At 48.5% G+C, this 22,850-nt stretch overlaps 1 protein-coding gene across 1 annotated transcript in view; it reads left to right on the top strand.

Annotated features, from left to right (window-relative positions):
- Positions 1–20,812, top strand: part of LOC149434929 (fructose-bisphosphate aldolase A) — a 43,869-nt gene extending 23,057 nt beyond the window's left edge. Inside the window, exons 2-9 of the mRNA XM_089663214.1 lie at positions 4,750–4,872; positions 12,274–12,485; positions 12,577–12,631; positions 13,432–13,592; positions 16,194–16,277; positions 17,716–17,890; positions 17,988–18,187; positions 20,345–20,812. Of these exons, the coding sequence (XP_089519340.1) occupies positions 4,761–4,872; positions 12,274–12,485; positions 12,577–12,631; positions 13,432–13,592; positions 16,194–16,277; positions 17,716–17,890; positions 17,988–18,187; positions 20,345–20,440 (1,095 nt within the window). The 5' untranslated portion in view covers positions 4,750–4,760 and the 3' untranslated portion in view covers positions 20,441–20,812. The remainder of the gene's footprint in view (positions 1–4,749; positions 4,873–12,273; positions 12,486–12,576; positions 12,632–13,431; positions 13,593–16,193; positions 16,278–17,715; positions 17,891–17,987; positions 18,188–20,344) is intronic.
- The last annotated feature ends 2,038 nt before the right edge of the window (positions 20,813–22,850 follow it).

Here is a 22,850-nt window from a genome sequence, read left to right as displayed (position 1 = left end):
ACAATGTATCATTGGAAAGCTCCCCTCTCCCAGATCCCTGTATCCGGCGTTGGTGGTATAGTGGTGAGCATAGCTGCCTTCCAAGCAGTTGACCCGGGTTCGATTCCCGGCCAACGCAAGAAAGCTTTTTAGTTGTTTAACTTCATTAAATTTTCACTTTTATCTTTTTATTTTGTTATTTTTTTTTATTTTTACCAACAAAATGAAATCTTCTGGCACATTTTATGATATTATTACCCCCCCCCCCCATGTTCCTGAGTATTGCTGTGTACGTTGTCATCAGCAGAGAGTTCTTTAGAAAGCTGGGGATGGTGGGGGGGGGAGGGGGTGTGATGCTCTGCAGGAAATGTGATGCTCTGCAGCCTGGGATGACTGTGCACAGGAAGGAGATGGGGGTGTGTGGCTGGCAGAGATGACTGTATATGTGACATCACAGGGGCTGTGTGCCTGCTGTCACGTCCTTGCTGGGGGACATGGGGGGTCCTCTTGTAGGTGACCTTCATGAAGGTGACACCCAGGGCCCATCACACATATATGACATGACTGGGGGACACAGATCTGATCACAGCAGATGGGTGACCCCCCACAGGGGAATCCCCCTATAGATCCAGAGTCATAGGTCACAAATGATATTGAATGATATCCCCTCCATGGTGCAGTATACAAATGTCAGAGCCATGCCTGGCCTATGGTGGGCTCCAGCAACCCTGGATGACCTTGAGGTGGAGGGAGAAAGGAGCCCTGTGCTGCTGGATGTGAGAGGTCCCTTTAAATGCTGGCCCCGCCCCTCCTCCTGGCTACATGAGGTTGTGAATGAGAAGACTGAGATCAGTTCAGAGGAGACCAGGGAGGAGGTGAGAGCTAAGGGGTGATGGGTGGGGGAGGGGAGGAATTAAGGTACTGGATGGGGAGAGGGAAAGAATGGGGGTGCTGGTATTTGGGGAGGAATGGGGGTACTGGATGGGGGGAGGAGTGGGGGTACTGGATGATGGGATGGAAGGAATGGGGGTTTTGGATGGGGGAGGAATTGGGGTACTGCTATGGAGAGGAATGGGAGTTCTGTATGGGGTGGGGGGAGGAATTGGGGTACTGGTATGGAGAGGAATGGAGGTTCTAGATGGGGGAGGGGAGGAATGGGGGTATTGGTATGGAGAGGAACGGGGGTTCTGGATTGGGAAGGAATTGGGGTACTGGTATGGAGAGGAATGGGGGTTCTAGATGGGGGAGGGGAGGAATGGGGGTATTGGTATGGAGAGGAATGGGGGTTCTGGATTGGGAAGGAATTGGGGTACTGGTATGCAGCAGAATGGAGGTTCTGCTATGGAGAGGAATGGGAGTTCTGTATGGGGTGGGGGGAGGAATTGGGGTACTGGTATAGAGACAAATGGGGGTTCTGGATGGGGGAGGGGAGGATTTGGGGTACTGGTATGAGGGGAGACAGGATCATTGCCTCTAAAGACAGAGAGAAGAGGAGGATATCCATCACACATTGCCCTTTTATAGAATATTAGACAGGATGAGGTCAGGGGATCCCCCAGCATGGAGGGCAGTGACGTCACTGGAGAATGGAGAACGTGATAGGAGTCTGCAGTGCTAGGACTGGGACCTGGTGAAGACTAGGAGGACATCAGAGGAGGAGGGGTAAGGAGGTGATGGGAAGGGAACTGATGTAAGTGGTGAGAAAAGAGTAGGGAGGTATGTGGGGATGGAGAAAGGAGTTGGGGAGGTGGAGGTAGGTGTAAGGAAATGGATGGAGAGAAGACTAAGGAGGTGGGAGATTGATGGAGAGAAGACTAAGGAGGTAGGTTGGGATGGAGAGAGAAGTAGGGAGGTAGGTGAGCAGCAGGGAGTTGGAAAGGTGTGGGGTGGATAGGTGAAGATGGGAGGTAGGTGTTGATGGAGAAAAGAATAGGTAGGTGGGTGATGATGGAGTGAGAGGTAGGTAAGGTAAGGAACAGAAGACTAGGGAGGTAGGTGAGGATGGAGAGAAGACTATGGAGGTAGGTGAGGATGGAGAGAAGACTAGGGAGGTAGGTGAGGATGGAGAGAAGACTAGGGAGGTAGGTGAGGATGGAGAGAAGACTAGGGAGGTAGGTGATGATGGAGAGAAGATTGGGAAGGTAGGTGAGGATGAATAGAAGACTGGGGAGGTAGGTGAGGATGGAGAGAAGACTGGGGAGGTAGGTGAGGATGGAGAGAAGACTGGGGAGGTAGGTGAGGATGGAGAGAAGACTGGGGAGGTAGGTGAGGATGGAGAGAAGACTGGGGAGGTAGGTGAGGATGGAGAGAAGACTGGGGAGGTAGGTGAGGATGGAGAGAAGACTGGGGAGGTAGGTGAGGATGGAGAGAAGACTGGGGAGGTAGGTGAGGATGGAGAGAAGACTGGGGAGGTAGGTGAGGATGGAGAGAAGACTGGGGAGGTAGGTGAGGATGGAGAGAAGACTGGGGAGGTAGGTGAGGATGGAGAGAAGACTGGGGAGGTAGGTGAGGATGGAGAGAAGACTGGGGAGGTAGGTGAGGATGGAGAGAAGACTGGGGAGGTAGGTGAGGATGGAGAGAAGACTGGGGAGGTAGGTGAGGATGGAGAGAAGACTGGGGAGGTAGGTGAGGATGGAGAGAAGACTGGGGAGGTAGGTGAGGATGGAGAGAAGACTGGGGAGGTAGGTGAGGATGGAGAGAAGACTGGGGAGGTAGGTGAGGATGGAGAGAAGACTGGGGAGGTAGGTGAGGATGGAGAGAAGACTGGGGAGGTAGGTGAGGATGGAGAGAAGACTGGGGAGGTAGGTGAGGATGGAGAGAAGACTGGGGAGGTAGGTGAGGATGGAGAGAAGACTGGGGAGGTAGGTGAGGATGGAGAGAAGACTGGGGAGGTAGGTGAGGATGGAGAGAAGACTGGGGAGGTAGGTGAGGATGGAGAGAAGACTGGGGAGGTAGGTGAGGATGGAGAGAAGACTGGGGAGGTAGGTGAGGATGGAGAGAAGACTGGGGAGGTAGGTGGGGATGGAGAGAAGACTATGGAGGTAGGTGAGGATGGAGAGAAGACTAGGGAGGTAGGTGAGGATGGAGAGAAGACTAGGGAGGTAGGTGAGGATGGAGAGAAGACCAGGGAGGTAGGTGAGGATGGAGAGAAGACCGGGGAGGTAGGTGAGGATGGAGAGAAGACCGGGGAGGTAGGTGAGGATGGAGAGAAGACCGGGGAGGTAGGTGAGGATGGAGAGAAGACCGGGGAGGTAGGTGAGGATGGAGAGAAGACCGGTGAGGTAGGTTGGGATGGAGAGAGGTGTAGGGAGGTAGGTTGGGATGGAGAGAGGTGTAGGGAGGTAGGTTGGGATGGAGAGAGGTGTAGGGAGGTAGGTTGGGATGGAGAGAGGTGTAGGGAGGTAGGTTGGGATAGAGAGAGGTGTAGGTGAGGATGGAGAGAGGTAGGTTGGGATGGAGAGAGGTGTAGGGAGGTAGGTTGGGATGGAGAGAGGTAGGTTGGGATGGAGAGAGGTGTAGGGAGGTAGGTTGGGATAGAGAGAGGTGTAGGTGAGGATGGAGAGAGGTAGGTTGGGATGGAGAGAGGTGTAGGGAGGTAGGTTGGGATGGAGTAGAGAAGTAGGTGGTAGACAACAATGGGGAAAGCAGTACATCTATTATTGGTGAGCTGTGAAGGTCAGTCATGGCTCATTGATGACCTCTGCTTGGAGGGGGAGGATACAGACAGGAAGGTCATTGATTATTGAGGAGGTCAGACAGCGGGGCAGAGGATGGACATGGGGAACCCTCTGGATGCGGACAGTACTGATGACTGTTTGGGTAGACTCAGTGGGAAGGATGGACCACATACATGGCTAATGATGGAGATGAGGAGGGTTTGCAAATAACTGATGAAGGATTAAACATGATGATGGAGATAGAATAGAAAATCTACTTTGTAAGGACAATATGGGTGTGAATGTTGGAGAAGCGTCCATGTGAATGATCGCAATGGGTATGAATGTTGGAGAAGCGTCCATGTGAATGATCGCAGTGAATGTGTATCTAATTCTGGCATCTCAGAGATTAATAACAGACAATATCTGGTGCAGACAGAAAATGGTGGGGGCGTGCCTTGAGCTGGCAGGGGTTAATAAATCCACCCCGGCCTCCATGATACTCAGAGGCTCATGCTGGTGTCATTTTCTTCATGGAAGGAAAAAGGTTAACAATGCCATGCAGCCATCATCCCCCCACCATGAGGAGCCCCCTTGTGTGCTCAGTGCTGCCTCCGTCCTCCAGGCCTCAAGGATTCTGCAACTTCCTTTTTGCCTCATCATTTCCGTGAAGAAGGAATGCTCACTATGAGCCATCACTCTCACAAACCGTATTTGTAACCCTTCGAAGGCCATAGCCCGTAGGGTGCCACAGCGGAACCCTTCTCTTGTGGACTTCCAAGGTCTGTGTGTCCTCTGAGTCTCTTCTCTCGGAGGAATTCCCTCCGCTGATGGACAAGCCTATTTTTAGAGTTGCATACTCTGGGTAGGACCTTGCAAAGGGACGGCAACGTGGGACGTCATGCGTAGCAGGCCTTTGTAGGCGCTAGCAGTGCTTGTCAGAGTGCAATAAGGTTTTTTTTTTTATTTTGGTGAGGAAGGGGTTAACATAGCCATGCCTAGAGCAGGTATTACTGTATAGGTGTGTCCTGTACGTGCCGCCCCGCCCTGACATTCCCTAGCTTTGTCTTCCACCATTCATTGACTAATCCCGGGTCGCTCTGCTTTATTCCAGAACGCAGCAAAATGCCCACCGAATACCCAGCCTTCACCACCGAGCAGAAGAAGGAGCTCCATGAGATCGCACTGCGTATCGTGGCTACCGGCAAGGGTATCCTGGCTGCCGATGAGTCCACAGGTAAGAGGGCGGTGGGGTCTAGGCGTCATTCTGCAAATCTGTCTTCGGAAATGTTAAAGCTGGTCTCTAGGCAATCCGCTAAATACACTTCTGTGAACCGTCTTCTGAATGAAAGGATTTGTCATTCTGTTTGGCTACTATTGTGATACATACAACTCTGCCAGGCACTGCACCGCTCTCCCTGTTAAAGCTCAACTCTAGCCAAAACCATTTATTTGGTATTGGCTAATGGATAGAAGTGTTGGAGCCTCTGTCTGGTATTTATTGCCATCTGTGTCCCTATTTGGGAAGATTTCCCATCACATCTGGACAGGAAATCTCTTCCAATGGGGACACAGACAAAAAAATGTATTTATAAGTAGAGAGTGGAAGTGTTAACCCTTTCACGCCTGCCCCGGCATCCCTTTAAACAGTTATGAACACCCAGGGGACGTGATGGATCGATGAACTTATGACCACTGTCACAGTGGTCACACGATCTAAAGCTGGTCCCGCTGGCTACCGATCTTTAGCGCCGACTGAGATACGTCTTTTGACAGCTCGGTCTCTGTGCTGGGAGCGCGCAGTGTGCATGCTTTTATCACACAAACTTCGGCTGTCCAGTGACACATGTGGTGGCAAAAGGGAAGGTTCAACACCCACACACCACACATATGTGTCACTGGGCGGCTGATGCTTATGTGATGAGAGCACACGCATTGTGCACTCCTAGAGATCGAGCTGTCAAACACCACTCTTGGTCGGTGCTAAAAGATCAGTAGCCAGCGGGACCAGCTTCAGATCCTGTGACAATGCTCATATGATCGTCGATCCTTCCAGTCCCGTGTTAGGTGGTGAAAAAGGTTTCAATTTTACGATTATGTTTGTGTCTTCTATACAACTGTACCCCCAGCATCTTGTACAGGTGACACTGGAACAGGAAGTAAGGGAAATCTCCCCAGAGGGGTCACAGACCAGAATAAAATTCTGCGCAACAAAAGAACTCTCCTTCACTATTAAGAATGTGTGCTCTGCTAAAAAAACTAGGACTATGGGGTTGATTTACTGGGCACCTTGCAAGTGTGGTTGCCTCAGAGCTTAGTAAATGAGAAGAATCTTCGCCGACTTTTATCATCCAATCATGTGCACGGAAATGAATGAATGAATTAATTTTATTTTTATTTTCCTTGCTTGTGATTGGGTATTCTTTGCAAAGTGAAGCTTTACCTCATTCACTAAGCTCTGGATCAACAGCACAGCCTATTTGCCTTTTAGTAAATCAACCCCGAAGTAATATGCGATGGGAAATGTTACAGACTTTATTGGGGTAACGACATATATCCCCGTGAGCAACAATGTAACAACACAGCACACAAATCTACGATTACAAATATTTAAAAATCACAACCAAACCTAATCCAATCACCATAAGAATAGGCTCAATAAAATCAGCTGCGGGGAAACTCGGTGCCAGTCCTGAGCTGGACTGACCTGGGTCACTGTACATCGAACGTCCTCATTATCATACCATAGGACTACAGGGCAAAGTACTGCGTGCAATAACAATAAAACGAACACGACGTTGATAAACTCTCCCCCACCCTATGGAGGGATGGGATTTTTCTGCACATGGGTTCTGGAGGACAGAGGAGCATACGCTTTAGGGGAGTGCTGTGGGGGAGGTAGCATGAAAGTCTAATTATCCTTTAATTAAGGACGTATTGATCTTCTTCTAGATTCGTCCCGTGTTCATATTACTACACAGAGCTTGTTATTGAGTAGCTGCTAGCATAGCAACCATCAACAACAGGCGGCTATTGTGCAGCCAATGTGTGTTCTGACATAAGGAGCACACTGGCAACAGTGACAGTTATCACCAAGGCATGCCTTGATTGTAAATGTATTAAAGAACCGTTCTAACAGTGGGGGGGGATTTACTAAAATGTCAGAATCCGGTGCAGCTGTGCATGGCAGCCAATCCGCTTCTAAGGTTTCTAAGGCTGGCCGTACATGGGTCAGTTTTTTTAATGATTTTTCATTCGCAAATCGGACCTAAGAAAAATTGGCCGATTTTCGCTCTGTTAGTGGGACAATGGCATTGGCTGATTTTTGTAGTTCCTCCTCATTTCGTTTATCGGGCATGCTGGAAAATTGACCGATTTTCCAAATCATTGGTGGCACCATCGGATTATTTATTTATTTACATTCATACCTACACGTACCAGGGACAATTTAGACAGGAGCCAATTAACCTACCAGCATGTCTTTGGAGTGTTGGAGGAAACCGGAGTACCCGGAGGAAACCCACGCAGACACAGGGAGAACATGCAAACTCCAGGCAGGTGGTGCCGTCGACTAGATCAACCCTAGCACTGGCAGGCGGAAGTGTTAACCATTTAGCCACTGTGCTACCCACACAGAACAAATGATATGGGCAGCACAATGGCTAAATGGTTAGCACTTTCGCCTGGCAGTACTAGGGTCGTTGGTTTGAATCCCAGCCACGGCACCACCTACCTGTGCCTGCGTCGGTTTCCCCCGGGTGCTCCGGTTTCCTCCCACACTCCAAAGACATGCTGGTAGGTGAATTGGCTCCTGTCTACATTGTCCCTAGTATGTGTATGTATGAATGTGAGTTAGGGACCTTAGATTGTACGCCCCTTGAGGGTTAGGGACTGATGTGAATGTACAATATATATGTAAAGTGCTGCATACATTGATGGCGCTATATAAGTACCTGAAATAAATAAATGTTTTCAATGAGAAAAATTGTTCGGAATTCGACCCACGTATGGCCTGCTAAACTTCAGCTTGTTCAATTAAGCTTTGGCAATAAAACCTGGAAGCTGATTGGCTCCCATGCGCAGCTGCACCAGTTTTAGTAAATCTCCCCCATTGTTTGTAGATTAATTTTAACCCCTTCCCGCCCAGCCCTAGCATCCCTTTAATTGGGTCAGACTTCCCGATCACGTGATCACTATGAACGGCTGTCACATGATTGGGAGCCCATTTGCTGTGACGGCTCGGCCACTGATAGGGGCACTCTCAGCACAGAAAGCTCCGCCATCCATGGGCCATTAAAGGCCGCCCTCTTAACCGCAGCACATATGTGTTATGTGGGTGGTAATCGGCTGCAACTCCCAAAATGATTTTTATTGCATAGTTACAAGTATGGGTATCTCATAACTGTGCCATCGCTGGGAACGCTGACAATTGCTGTACCAGTTGTCACTACTATAGTGATCCCTGCAGTGGTGCCCACAGGGGGTCTCTTGCTCAGCATTGTCACCATTCGCAGAATGCTTTGTATTAGTTCAATGAATAATGAATAAGCCGCCTTCCCTGAATGGAGGAGGTGGGGAGGCGGGACAGTGATCCACTCTGCACTTGAATCACACAGGCAGTAGGGGAAGGGGCGGTAAAAACAGGTGGTCAATGTTGCTGGCATACATGTCTGTACAGATTGCTGTGGCGCAGTAACTTTTTTGCAGAATGGCACGCCGTCACCAACAAATGCAACCCATTCAAGTGAACAAGACTCTGATGCATGTGGTGTTATGGCTTTCCCCATAAAAAGCAAGGTATCCAGGGGATGACTTATTGCATCCAAGCCATCTGTCAACCGACTGTAAAACTCGATCCACCACAGATTGCTTTTCAGAGCTGTCCCCCCCCCCCCCCCCCATATCACAGATTTATTACTGGCGATCCCGCCAGTAATTCTGTTTTATTTTTACCTTCCTTTGACAGGCCAAGCTGACCAGCAAAATTGCCAGTTAGTTTTGAGACAAACTATGTAAAGTATACCTAAACCTAAAAGCAAAAACTCACCATTCATGAAATGTGGTGGCTGCATTCATTTTTTTTTTAACCTTTATTTTCACCTGATGATCCTGCCAGTAAGTTTGTTATTTTTCAGTATTCTTTAACAGACCAAACTGTTCAGCAAAAGTGGCAGTTAGAAGGTTGAGATAATGCATTGCGAACTGACAGGGGTGCTTACAGTGGTCAGCTTTGATTTATTTATGTGAAACCTTTATCCCAAAAGGAAAAATATGTTTCTGAAATGTGTTCGCTGGAGTTTAATTTGTTAGTGACTTATGTAAAATGCATTAAAATCTACTAGTCCATCTAACACTACCCTCCCCACAGGGTGGCCATGCTGCTGCACAAGGGGGGTTATGTTGCTCCTCCCATAGATACAGTGGAGGAGTAAGCATGGCCACCCTAACACAGGAACACCAGGTGAAAATGGAGAAAAAAAATATCTAAAAAAGAAAACTAATGCAGCCACCACATCTAAGGGCTGGTGAGCTGCAATATATAATACATTCTCATTCTTGGATTTAGATAAGCTTTGTGACACATCAAGTTCAACTTGCAATAGTTCTGGTTGTTGAAACAGCAGAGGAAGCGAAATAGAATGAACAAATAGGTCCCTGTTGTGCCAGCTCTGGAGTAAAAGTACCCTTTAATTAGCAGAGACTAACAACTATGGGCTGAGTTCAGATATCAGTATTGAGAGCCTACCGCCGCAGGGAGTAATACTGAGAGCCTACAGCTGCAGGGAGTAGTTTTGAGAGCCTACAACTGCAAGGAGTAATATTGAGAGCCTACAACTGCAAGGAGTAATATTGAGAGCCTACAGCCACAGGGAGTAATACTGAGAGCCTACAACTGCAGGAAGTAATATTGAGAGCCTACAGCCGCAGGGAGTAAAATGGAGAGCCTACAGCCGCAGGGAGTAATAGTGAGAGCCTACAACTGCAGGGAGTAATAGTGAGAGCCTACAACTGCAGGGAGTAATAGTGAGAGCCTACAACTGCAGGGAGTAATAGTGAGAGCCTACAACTGCAGGGAGTAATAGTGAGAGCCTACAACTGCAGGGAGTAATAGTGAGAGCCTACAACTGCAGGGAGTAATAGTGAGAGCCTACAACTGCAGGGAGTAATAGTGAGAGCCTACAACTGCAGGGAGTAATAGTGAGAGCCTACAACTGCAGGGAGTAATAGTGAGAGCCTACAACTGCAGGGAGTAATAGTGAGAGCCTACAACTGCAGGGAGTAATAGTGAGAGCCTACAACTGCAGGGAGTAATAGTGAGAGCCTACAACTGCAGGGAGTAATAGTGAGAGCCTACAACTGCAGGGAGTAATAGTGAGAGCCTACAACTGCAGGGAGTAATAGTGAGAGCCTACAACTGCAGGGAGTAATAGTGAGAGCCTACAACTGCAGGGAGTAATAGTGAGAGCCTACAACTGCAGGGAGTAATAGTGAGAGCCTACAACTGCAGGGAGTAATAGTGAGAGCCTACAACTGCAGGGAGTAATAGTGAGAGCCTACAACTGCAGGGAGTAATACTGAGAGCCTACAACTGCAGGGAGTAATACTGAGAGCCTACAACTGCAGGGAGTAATACTGAGAGCCTACAACTGCAGGGAGTAGTATTGAGAGCCTACAGCCGCAGGGAGTAATACTGAGAGCCTACAACCGCAGGGAGTAATACTGAGAGCCTACAACCGCAGGGAGTAATACTGAGAGCCTACAACCGCAGGGAGTAATACTGAGAGCCTACAACCGCAGGGAGTAATATTGAGAGCCTACAACTGCAGGGAGTAATACTGAGAGCCTACAACTGCAGGGAGTAGTATTGAGAGCCTACAACTGCAGGAAGTAATATTGAGAGCCTACAGCCACAGGGAGTAATATGGAGAGCCTACATCCGCAGGGAGTAATATGGAGAGCCTACAGCTGCAGGGAGTAATATGGAGAGCCTACAGCCGCAGGGAATAATAATGAGAGCCTACAACTGCAAGGAGTAGTATGGAGAGCCTACAGCCGTAAAGCATAATATGGAGAGCCTACAGCCGCAGGGAGTAATATGGAGAGCCTACAGCCGCAGGGAGTAATATGGAGAGCCTACAATCACAGGGAGTAATATTGAGAGCCTACAGTCGCAGGGAGTAATATGGAGAGCCTACAACTGAAAGGAACAATATTGAAAGCCTACAGCCACAGGGAGTAATATGGAGAGCCTACATCCGCAGGGAGTAATATGGAGTGCCTACAGCTGCAGGGAGTAATATGGAGAGCCTACAGCCGCAGGGAATAATAATGAGAGCCTACAACTGCAAGGAGTAGTATGGAGAGCCTACAGCCGTAAAGCATAATATGGAGAGCCTACAGCCACAGGGAGTAATATGGAGAGCCTACAGCCGCAGGGAGTAATATGGAGAGCCTACAATCACAGGGAGTAATATTGAGAGCCTACAGTCGCAGGGAGTAATATGGAGAGCCTACAACTGAAAGGAACAATATTCAAAGCCTACAGCCACAGGGAGTAATATGGAGAGCCTACATTCGCAGGGAGTAATATTGAGGTCCTACAGCCTCAGGGTGTAATATTGAGGTCCTACAGCCTCAGGGAGTGATATTGAGAGCCTACAGCCACAGGGAGTGATATTGAGAGCCTACAGCCGCAGGGAGTGATATTGAGAGCCTACAGCCGCAGGGAGTGATATTGAGAGCCTACAGCCGCAGGGAGTGATATTGAGAGCCTACAGCCGCAGGGAGTGATATTGAGAGCCTACAGCCGCAGGGAGTAATATTGAGAGCCTACAGCCGCAGGGAGTAATATTGAGAGCCTACAGCCGCAGGGAGTGATATTGAGAGCCTACAGCCGCAGGGAGTGATATTGAGAGCCTACAGCCGCAGGGAGTGATATTGAGAGCCTACAGCCGCAGGGAGTGATATTGAGAGCCTACAGCCGCAGGGAGTGATATTGAGAGCCTACAGCCGCAGGGAGTGATATTGAGAGCCTACAGCCGCAGGGAGTGATATTGAGAGCCTACAGCCGCAGGGAGTAATATTGAGAGCCTACAGCCGCAGGGAGTGAGGAAAAACAGCGGTGTGCAAGTTCATTTTAAATTTCCAGCCTGAGCTTACAGAGCTGACCATCTCTACACCCCCATGTGACCGTGCTGGGCCAATCGCCATAAGTCACCTGCTCAACCATCTCTGAAGTGTGTGTGTGTGTGTGTGTGTGTGTGTGTGTGTGTGTGTGTGTGTGTGTGTGTGTGTGTGTGTGTGTGTGTGTTGCCTCCAGGAGAGTACCCATTGGTTTTCCACCATTTGATGCTACAGCCTCTTTTTTTTTTTTATAAAGTTGCAACCTTGTGACTTGTTATAATGTTGCAGTCTTTTCACTGGGGAAGAGGAAATGCTTCATCCTGCCTGCAGCAGACTGATGACATCATATGAGCCTAGGCAAAGTCACTGAGTGGAGCTCAAGGATGTTTTTCTTGTAATTACAAAAGGTGGAGCTTTTCTGAAAAATGATATTGTGACTCATCAGGAATGTGTTCATACAGACCTGTGCGGTTCATGAAAGGTCCACATTAACAGCCTTTCTTGGCCTCTGTAGGCAGCATTGCTAAGCGTTTGAGCTCCATTGGCGTAGAGAACACAGAGGAGAACCGCCGTTTCTACCGCCAGCTGCTCTTCACCGCTGACGACAGAGTCAACCCCTGCATTGGTGGCGTCATCCTCTTCCACGAGACTCTCTACCACAAGGCAGACAATGGCAACCAGTTCACCAAGGTCATCAAGGACAAGGGAGCCGTTGTAGGAATCAAGGTGAGTCAAAGGGGAACTGTGGGTAGGTTGGCGCTGGATTTGTTTGGTCCAAGCATCGGCCGTCACTTAATGATTCTCTTTCTTTTCCCAGGTTGACAAAGGTGTTGTCCCTCTGGCTGGAACCAACGGAGAGACCACAACACAGGGTAAGAGAGATGCAGGAATAGACCAGGCCATTGGAATGAGTGCAGGTCCATGGAAATTGAGGGTTTATGCCCCAGGCCATAAAGAATTGACCGGCTCAATGCCTGCTCAGCCCACCTATCTCTTTTAATCTCTTCGTGACCCTTTAAGAGTTTCAGAAGCCAGGAGGCGGGCGGGGTTTTAGGGTCATGTGACCACCGTGATTGGAAAAGGTCCCGATCGAAAGGGGAGATCAGGACCTTTTCCGTGAGTTGCGGACATATGTGCCGGTTGTGCGCTCTCAGCACATGTGTATTTTCTAATTGCACGCAAATATGCGACCGCTCGGCGTCAAGGCCCAGATGCCACATATTTGCGTGCGCTCAGCGTCAAGGCCCAGATGCCGAGAGGCCACATATTTGCGTGCGCTCGGCGTCAAGGCCCAGATTGGAGAGGCCACATATTTGCGTGCGCTCAGCGTCAAGGCCCAGATGCCGAGAGGCCACATATTTGCGCGCGCTCGGCGTCAAGGCCCAGATCGGAGAGGCCACATATTTGCGTGCGCTCAGCGTCAAGGCCCAGATGTCGAGAGGCCACATATTTGCGTGCGCTCAGCGTCACGGGGTTAATACTTTATATATGGAGCAGGTTCATTTTTAATGTACTTCACATCGATGAAAAATGGAGCATTTCGGAAAAGGAGGAGACCCTCATTGCCAACCGATCGTTTGCTGTTTTAAAGGGTGGTAGACGAATGGGCGGATGTGTGTCTCTTAACAACCAATTGGAAACCAATCTAATGATCTGTGTTCCCTCCCCCTAGGTCTGGATGGCCTGTCTGAGCGCTGTGCCCAGTACAAGAAGGACGGCGCTGACTTCGCCAAGTGGCGTTGCGTGCTGAAGATCTCCGACCACACCCCCTCTCGTCTCGCCATCATTGAGAATGCCAACGTGCTTGCACGTTATGCCAGCATTTGCCAACAGGTAACGGACCGTTTGCCCCTCTCTTCCCCTCCCTCTTCTTTTTTGAATTTTTTAAAGGGATCCTTCATTATTTTTTTTTTTTTTGGTTTGCCACACAATGTCCAGAGGAAGGCTGGCCATACACCAAACAATTTTCTTGAGATTTTTCCTTTAGGTTTACCTTCAACTGTGTAGTGCAAGGGCCTGCCTAACTGGATACAGCTGGAAGTGTTGTTTGGGTTTGACCTCCTATTATATGGTTTTTTGGTAAATCTAAAGCAAAAATCTCAAGAAAATTGTATAATGTATGGCCAGCCGAAGGCTCTCACGTCCCGTCATGTGTATGATTGCACAATGCTGGTTGTTGGTAGAGCCTGAGGACGATGTAGGCTCATTACAGCAATCAACCTTTCCTCACTGACCGCTTATGTAGAAATCCCTCCACTTCTGTATTATCGGAATTACAGCTGGAACAGGAAGTTGTGAGAGGACATTAAGGCTGGCCATACATGGGTCGAAAATCAACGATTTTTCTTCCGAAAATTGGACCTAAGAATAAATCGGCCGATTTTCGCTCTGTTAGTGGGTCAGTGGCACTGACCGATTTTCGTGGTTCCTCCCCTTTTTGGTTGGAAAATTTGTGAAAAACGACCGATTTTTCGACTCAATGACAGTCAAATCGTACGATCGTTTTCCCGAGAAGAATATGAGCCGTGACCTGCAAGGAACAGAAGTTTCGCCTGTTACATGGGGTGAACTTTATGACTTCGTCGGTCGATTTTCAAAATCAATGATGGCGCCATCGGATTACTGAGCAAATGATGTTTTCAATTTTCGGATGAAAAAGCGTTCGGAATTCAAACCGCGTATGGCCTGTATAAGTCAATGGTCACACTTTATTGCTACTTGTGAAGATTTTCAACGATTTTGTGTGATCCTAGATTGTCAGCTCCCAGGATCAGGGCCCTTCTATCCCTCTTGTATTGAACTGTATTGTTGCTGGATTGTCTCCCGTTATATTGTAAAGCGCTGAGCAAACTGTTGGCGCCATAAATCCTGTATAATAATAATAATATAAATCCTGTATAATAATAATAATAACTTCCATTATTTATTACTCTGCCCCAAATTTCATCACCAATCTTGTCTCCAAATATCACCCAAACCATCCTCCCACGACCTCCTGCTCTCTAGCTCCCTTGTCTCCTCCTCCCATGCTCGTCTCCAGGACTTCTCCAGAGCCTCCCCCATCCTCTGGAACTCTCTACCCCAATTTATCAGACTATGACCTACTCTGCACACTTCTAGGTGATCTCTGAAAACCTCTCTCTTCAGAGAAGCCTATCCTGCCCTCAGCTAATAACCAAATCTTCTATTCCTTCTACCAGTCCATCCCCCACAGTTATTACCTTTAGTACCACCAGCCCCTCCCTCTTAGATTGTAAGCTCCCAGGATCAGGGCCCTCCTAACCCTCTTGTATTGAACTGTATCATTGCTGTATTGTCTCCCTTTAGTCCTCATGCACACGGGACGTTTTTACAGCGGCTGTTTTTGGCTTTTGACGGTTTTTCTTTCTACAGCCAGTAAACTCCCCGGCATGTTATCCTATGTGTCCATACACACACAGACTGGAATCAGCATTTTTTGGCTGGTAAAAAAAACCCAGAACTAGTGGGCTTCTAGAGGAGTTTTGTAGCTGGATAACCACTCTACGCTGAAAAATGTGGCAAAGACAAGCCGGCGTTTTTGGACTTTTTTTGACCGAAAAAAAATTACTTGTGGTCAACAAAAAACTAAAACCGCTAAAAAAAGCTAATGCAAAAAAATGTCACAAGCCAGAATTTTTGAACATTTTTTTTGGTAAAAAGAAAACCCCTAAAAATGCTAAAAAAAGCTGAAAAACTCACTTTTTCAACGTGACTTTACACAGCTAACGTTACCAGCATTATCAAATCGCCCCGTGTGCGTGGAGCCTCATAGTATCGTGGAAATGCATGTTCCTGTTTCCTAGTTTGTGTGTTTGGTTGTTCTCCCCACCAATGTTTTCACACTCGGTGGATATCTTTTTTTTTTTTTTCTTTAGCTTTTTTTTTTAGCTTTTTTTAGCAAACTTTTTGTGTGTTTAAAAAAAAAAAAAAAAAAATGCTAAGAAACGCAAATGCAGAGAAATGCGGAAAAATGCAGCTAAACGCTAAAAAACACTGAAGAACTTGCATTTGTAATGCAACTTTACACAGCTATGGTTACCAGCGTTATTAAAACGCCCCCCAGTGTGCGTGGAGCCATATATTGTACAGCGCTGAGCAAACTGTTGGCGATATAAATCCTGTAAAATAATAATATTCTGTGTATGAAATCGCAACAAAAGCTGAAGAAAAAAGTAATTCGAAAACTACTTTTAGAAATCGCGCTGCAGCAAATCGCCAATGTTAATACGCTGACATTCACATTCATTAAATGCTATTTCAATTCCCAAATCGCAGCGGTATGACCGGGCATTAAATGTCTATGTATCCTGCGTATCCCGAGAAGGGTGTGAGGGCCTGTCCTAATGCTTCACAGGACTTAAAAAGTTGTTATTGATCTTTTTGTCTGACTTTTGATCTTTTGTGTCTCTGCAGAACGGTATTGTCCCCATTGTGGAGCCTGAGGTTCTTCCTGATGGCGACCATGATCTGAGGAGGTGCCAGTACGTCACCGAGAAGGTACAAATGGGGATTCAAAATGGGCTTGCCTTTTGCTGTCCCAGGGCTGAAGTGTGAGAGGAAGAAGCAGCATAGAAAGTCTGAGTTCAGCTGCTGTTATGAGGACAGGAAAAGGACAGAGAGATAATCTCATCACCATGCTGCTTCTCCTTTCACTGTCCAATCACAGGCAGGGGGGCAGGAGTAAGTTGAATAATGCTGGCCATCAGACTGAGGGCATCTAGTGGTAGAAAAGAAGTACTGCAGCGCAGAGTTTTGAATGTAGAGTGAATGTTGCAGCAAATGATGCTTTTTATTTCATCTTTTATTGTGTTATGTTTGGCTGGACATCAACTGATCATTAATTACTTTAAGAATGAACAAATATTCTTGTTTGAACGGATGGGAGCATTTAGTAATCATAGAAGGCAAAGTTCATGTTTCACACCATGCTTTGTTACATCCATGTTTAGGGTGTAACATGAAGTATAATTACACACGGCATAGACAGGGCTTGGATGTCCCCCTCCCCTAGTATATAGGGCAAGTTCAGATGTCACCACCCCCCATCCCTATATAGACCAGACCTCAGATGCCCCCCCCCATCCCTATATAGACCAGAGTTCAGATGACCCCCTTCCCTTTATAGGACAACACTTACATGCCCCCCTTCTGCGATTTTGGAGACAGGGCTTAAATGTCCCCTTCCCCTAGTATATAGGGCAAATTCAGATGCCCCTCCCCCCCTTTCCCTATAAAGGCCAGCACAGAGATGCCCCCATTTGCTATATAGGCCAGAACTTAGATGCCCCCCTTCCCGCTATAGGCCAGAAATTAGATGCCCCCTTCTCTATATAGGCCAGAAATTAGATGCCCCCCTTCCCTATATAGGCCAGAAATTAGATGCCCCCCTTCCCTATATAGGCCAGAAATTAGATGCCCCCTTCTCTATATAGGCCAGAAATTAGATGCCCCCCTTCCCTATATAGGCCAGAACGTAGATGCCCCTTCCCTATATAGGGCAATGGCCAGATGCCCCCCTTCCCTATATAGGTCATAACTTAGATGCCCCCCTTTCCTATATAGGTCATAACTTAGATGCCCCCCTTTCCTATATAGGTCATAACTTAGATGCCCCCCTTTCCTATATAGGTCATAACTTAGATGCCCCCATTCCCTCTATAGGCCAGAACGTAGATGCCCCCTTCCCTATATAGGGCAATGGCCAGGTGCCCCCCTTCCCTATATAGGTCATAACTTAGATGCCCCCCTTCTCTATATAGGGCAATGGTCAGGTGTCCCCCCTTCCCTATCTAGGCCAGCGCTCAGGTGCCCCCCCTCTCCCCTATGCACAAAACATGTCTGTTAGCTGATGTAGGATCTTCATAGGCTGAGTTGGCCATGTCCAGCCCCTGTGTGCCCAGCGGGCGATATACTGATGAGATACGTCTTCCGGCAGGTCCTGGCTGCTGTGTACAAGGCCCTCAGTGACCACCACGTCTACCTGGAGGGAACTTTGCTCAAACCCAACATGGTGACCCCCGGCCATGCCTGCACCAAGAAGTACACCCCTGAGGAGGTTGCCATCGCAACAGTCACCGCCCTGAGGCGCACCGTGCCACCCGCCGTCACCGGTAAGAGGGGATATGGGGTCCTCTTGGCAACGAAAGGGAAGGTACCGAGGAGGAAAGCCGTGACCTTCATGTTCTGGTGTTTGTTTGCCCCATACAGGTGTCACCTTCCTGTCCGGAGGTCAGAGTGAGGAGGAGGCCACCGTTCACCTGAATGCCATCAACAAGTGCCCCCTGCTGAAGCCCTGGGCCCTGACCTTCTCTTACGGCCGCGCCCTCCAGGCCTCCGCCCTTAAAGCGTGGAGCGGAAAGAAGGAGAACGTCAAGAACGCCCAAGAAGAATACACCAAGCGTGCACTGGTAGGTACCCCTAACGGCAGTGCTCTCCGCTGCCACTAGATGTCCTCGTTCCTTTTCCTTCCATACTGCCTTAAAGGGCCGGTGTCACAAAAATCAATGTATCTACAACAGGGAGCCGTCCTGCTTGCATTTTTTTTTTTTACTGGTAGAGTTCCACTTTAAGAAGTGTTATTCGTTTGTCCACAATGTGACAACACCGATGTGCGGTTTCACTGCGGAACAAACAGCGTTGTCACTTTGTTAAAGGAAGTGGGGAAAACAACAGACGTGCTGGCAGGATCAACGGGTAATAATACTTGGTTAACCCCTTCCTGCCCAGTCCTGGCATCCCTTTAACTGGTCTATTATGCCCCAGTGGAGGTGGAAAGGTCTGCCTGTTCACATGTGTCACGGGACAATATCAATTTTTATTTTTTTATTAGGGTGTACCGGCCCTTTACAGCCCAAATGAACTTTTAAGTTTTAAAAACAGCTAAATACAATCCAGGTGCAAAGTTTTACAGTTTATTTTCTTTAGAAAGTAGCCACAGCCTGAGTAGAAGGCCTGCCCCCTGCCAGCATGCTGCAGTGAAGGACCCTTGCTATCTGTGTGGAAGCAGTGGTCTCTCTGCAGAGGTCTGACACACTCCTTGGCAAGTCTTCGTAGAGCTCTAGCTGTGCAATCTTCCAATCTTATCTTCTTTAGAAAGTAGCCCCAGCCTAAGTAGAAAAGCCTGTCCCCTGCCAGCACGCTGCAGACGAGAATCCTTGCTCTCCGTGTGGAAGCAGTGGTCTCTCTGCAGAGGTCTGACACACTCCCTGGTGAAGCTGAGCTCTAACTTTGCAGACTTCACATTGTATCTTCTTTAGAAAGTAGCCACAGCCGAGTAGAAAAGCCCGTCCCCTGCCAGCATGCTGCAGGGATGGACACTTGCTCTCTGTGTGGAAGCAGTGGTCTCTCTGCAAGGCCTGATGCACTCCCCAGGGAGGTAGAGCTCTAGCTCTGCAATCTTCCCATCTTATCTTCTTTAGAAAGTAGCCACAGCCTGATTAGAAAAGCCTGTCCCCTGTCAGCCTGCTGCAGTGAAGGACCCCTTCTCTCCTTTTGGAAGCAGTGGTCCCTCTGCAGAGGCCCAACACACTCATGGCAAATCAGAGCCTTTACAGAGCTATAGTATCTCTGCAATATTCACATCTTATCTTCTTTAGAAAGTAGCCCCAGCCTGAGTAGAAAAGCATGTCCCGTGCCAGCACACTGCAGTGAAGGACCCTTGCCCTCCAGGTGGAAGCAGTGGTCTCTCTGCAGAGGTCCAACGCACTCCTTGGTGGGTCAGAGCCCTTCCCATCTTATCTTCTTTAGAAAGTAGCCACAGCCTGAGCAGGAAAGCCTGTCCCCTGCCAGCATGCTGCAGTGATGGACCCTTGCTCTTTGTGTGGAAGCAGTGGTCTCTCTGCAGAGGTCAAACGCACTCCTTGGTGGGTCAGAGCCCTTCCCATCTTATCTTCTTTAGAAAGTAGCCACAGCCTGAGTAGAAAAGCCTGTCCTCTGCCAGCAAGCTGCAGCGAAGGACCCCTTCTCTCCTCCTGGAAGCAATGGTTTCTCTGCAGAGGCCCAACACACTCCTTGGCAAATCAGAGCCTTTACAGAGCTATAGTAACTTTGAGGTCTTCCCATCTTATCCTCTTTAGAAAGTAGCCCCAGCCTGAGTAGAAAAGCCTGTCCCCTGCCAGCACGCTGCATTGAAGGACCCATACTCTCTGTGTGGAAGCAGTGGTCTCTCTGCAGAGGTCTGATGCACTCCCCGGGGAGGTAGAGCTCTAGCTCTGCAATCTTACCATCTTATCTAGAAAGTAGCCCCAGCCTGAGTAGAAAAGCCTGTCCCCTGCCAGCACGCTGCAGTGAAGGACCCTTGCTCTCTGTGTGGAAGCAGTGGTCTCTCTGCAGAGGTCTGACACTCCCTGGTGAGTCCGCTCAGCTCTTCACAGCTCCTGTTTCCTGTAGACTGGAGAGCTCTGGTTCTGACTTAGCAGGGGAGGGGGGAGGAGTTTTGAACCCGCGCAGAGAGACCGCTGCTTCCTCCGGCTGTGACACCACGGCCCCCATGTACACTGCAGCAGTTTAGTAGGGAAGAACTTGTATACTTTTTTTGCTGATTTTCTTCTTTTTGTCTTTTTCAGGCCAACAGCCTGGCGTGCCAAGGAAAGTACGTTTCCTCCGGTCAGGCTGGCGCAGCCGCAGGAGAGTCCCTCTTCGTCTCCAACCACGCCTACTAGAGTCCCCCTCCCCCCTCCCCTTCTTCTCTGTGGTGGTGTCACTGAAAGCTGCTTGCGTCTGTGTAGTGTGAGGCCCCGCCTCTGCGGAGCGATAATTCACTTCCTGCTAGACCCGACCTGCAGAGCGTCACACGGTTAGCCTACCCCCCCCATTCCCCCCCCCCACCCCGTCTGGAGAGAGTGGCCCCACGGAGCCCGGCCTGCTCTGCTGACACCTGCAGGAGCTTGCAGAGGGTGTGGATGGTGAGCGCAGGGGAGTGGCCTGTCTGGGTGAGCGCGTGCTGCGACTTCTCCTGTCCCTGTCCTCGGCTCTGAGTCACGGATTATGTCACTGCTGACTACATCTCAATAAAGCAGATTGATGAACCACAATCCTGTGCTGGTGTGTCCAGATCTCTCTCCTCTCTACATTCACTACACTTCTACAGATTCTTGTCCTGGTGTCACTGGGACAGGAAGTGATGGGAAATCTGCCCAATGGGGACACTGAAAAAAAACACATTGATGCCTGGGCCTTCTTGTCCCTTGACAACTGCTGACCCATCCAGATTTCCTTTCCTGGTGTCACAGGGAAAGGAAGTGATGGGAAATCTACCCAATGGGGACACTGAACAAAAAAAAAACATATTGATGTCTGCGTCTTCCTGCCCCTGTGACAACTGGTGTCCCATCCAGATTTCCTTTCCTGGTGTCACAGGGACAGGAAGTGATGGGAAATCTGCCCAATGGGGACACTGAAAAAAACACATTGATGCCTGGGCCTTCTTGTCCATGTGACAACTGCTTTCCCATCCAGATTTCCTTTCCTGGTGTCACAGGGACAGGAAGTGATGGGAAATCTACCCAATGGGGACACTGAAAAAAAAAACACATATTGATGTCTGCGCCTTCCTGCCCCTGTGACAACTGGTGTCTCATCCATATTTCCTTTCCTGGTGTCACAGGGACAGGAAGTGATGGGAAATCTGCCCAATGGGGACACTGAAAAAAACACATGTTGATGTCTGCACCTTCCTGTTCATGTGACAACTGCTCATCCATTCTAGTCCTGGTGTCACAGGGCAAGGAAGTGATGTGAAATCTTTCCAATGGGGACACAAAAAAAACACATGTTGATGCCTGTGCCTTCCTGTCTATGTGACAACTGATGTCCCACCCAGATTTCCTTTCCTGATGTCACAGGGACAGGAAGTGATGGGAGATCTCCCCAGTGGGGACACAGAAATTTTTTTTTTTTTTTATGTCTGTACCTTTCTGCTCCGTGACAGCTGCTTTTCCATCCAGGTTCCTTGACCGGGTGTCACAGGGGCGAGAAGTGATGGGAAATCTCTCCAAAGGGGACACAAATGACACATTTTGCCTTCCTGTCCATGTGACAACTGCTCTCTCGTCCAGATTTCTTGTCTTGGTGTCACAGGGACAAGAAATGGAGGGAAATCTCTCCAATGGGAACAAAGACAAAAGACATTTTGGTGTCTGTGTTTTCTTGCTCTTGTGACAACCGCTCTCCATACAAGTTTCTTGTCCTGGTGTCACAGGGACAGGAAGTGATGGGAAATCTCTCCAATAGGGATACAGAAAAAACACATTTTGATGCCTGTGCCTTCCTGTTCTTGTGACAACTGCTCATTCATCCCAATCTTGGTGTCACAGGGACAGAAAGTGATGGGAAATATCTCCAATGGGGACACAAAAACACATTTTGATGTCTGTGCCTTCCTGTCCCTAAGACAACTGCTCATCCATCCTAGTCCTGGTGTCACAGGGACAGGAAGTGATGGAAAATCTCTCCAATGGGGACACAAATGAAACATTTTGCCTTCCTGTCCATGTGACAACTGCGCTCTCATCCAGATTTCTTGTCCTGGTGTTATAGGGAGAGGAAATGATGGGAAATCTCCCCAATGGAGACACAGACAAAACACATTTTGCTGTCTTTGTTTCCCTGCTCCTGTAATAACTGCTCCCCATGCATGTTTCTTGTCCTTGTGTCACAGGGACAGGAAGTGATTGGAAATCTCTCTGATAGAGACAGGAAAAAAAAAACCACATTTTGATGTCTGTGCCTTTCTGCTCCTATGACAACTACTTTTCTATCCACGTTTCTTGTCCTGGTGTCACAGGGGCAAGAAGTGATGAGAAATCTCTCCAATCGGGACACAGACAAAAACACGTGCCTTTCTGCTCCTATGACAACTACTTTTCCAAATACGTTTCTTGTTCTGGTGTCACAGGAACAGGAAGTGAAGGAAAATCTCTCCAATGTGGACACAGACAAAAGCACATTTTGATTTCTGTATCTTTCTGTCCAAGTGACAACTCCCCATACATGTATCTTGTCCTGGTGTCACAGGAACAGGAAATGAAGAGAAATCTCTCTAATGGGGACACAGACAAAACACATTTTGAT

Source organism: Staurois parvus, unplaced genomic scaffold (genome assembly GCF_062004578.1).
Source record: "Staurois parvus isolate SC_StPar_1 unplaced genomic scaffold, SC_StPar_1.0 ptg001640l, whole genome shotgun sequence".
NCBI lineage: Eukaryota > Metazoa > Chordata > Amphibia > Anura > Ranidae > Staurois > Staurois parvus.
Note: the sequence above shows the minus strand (reverse complement) of the source record. Positions and strands in the feature narration are given on the sequence as shown.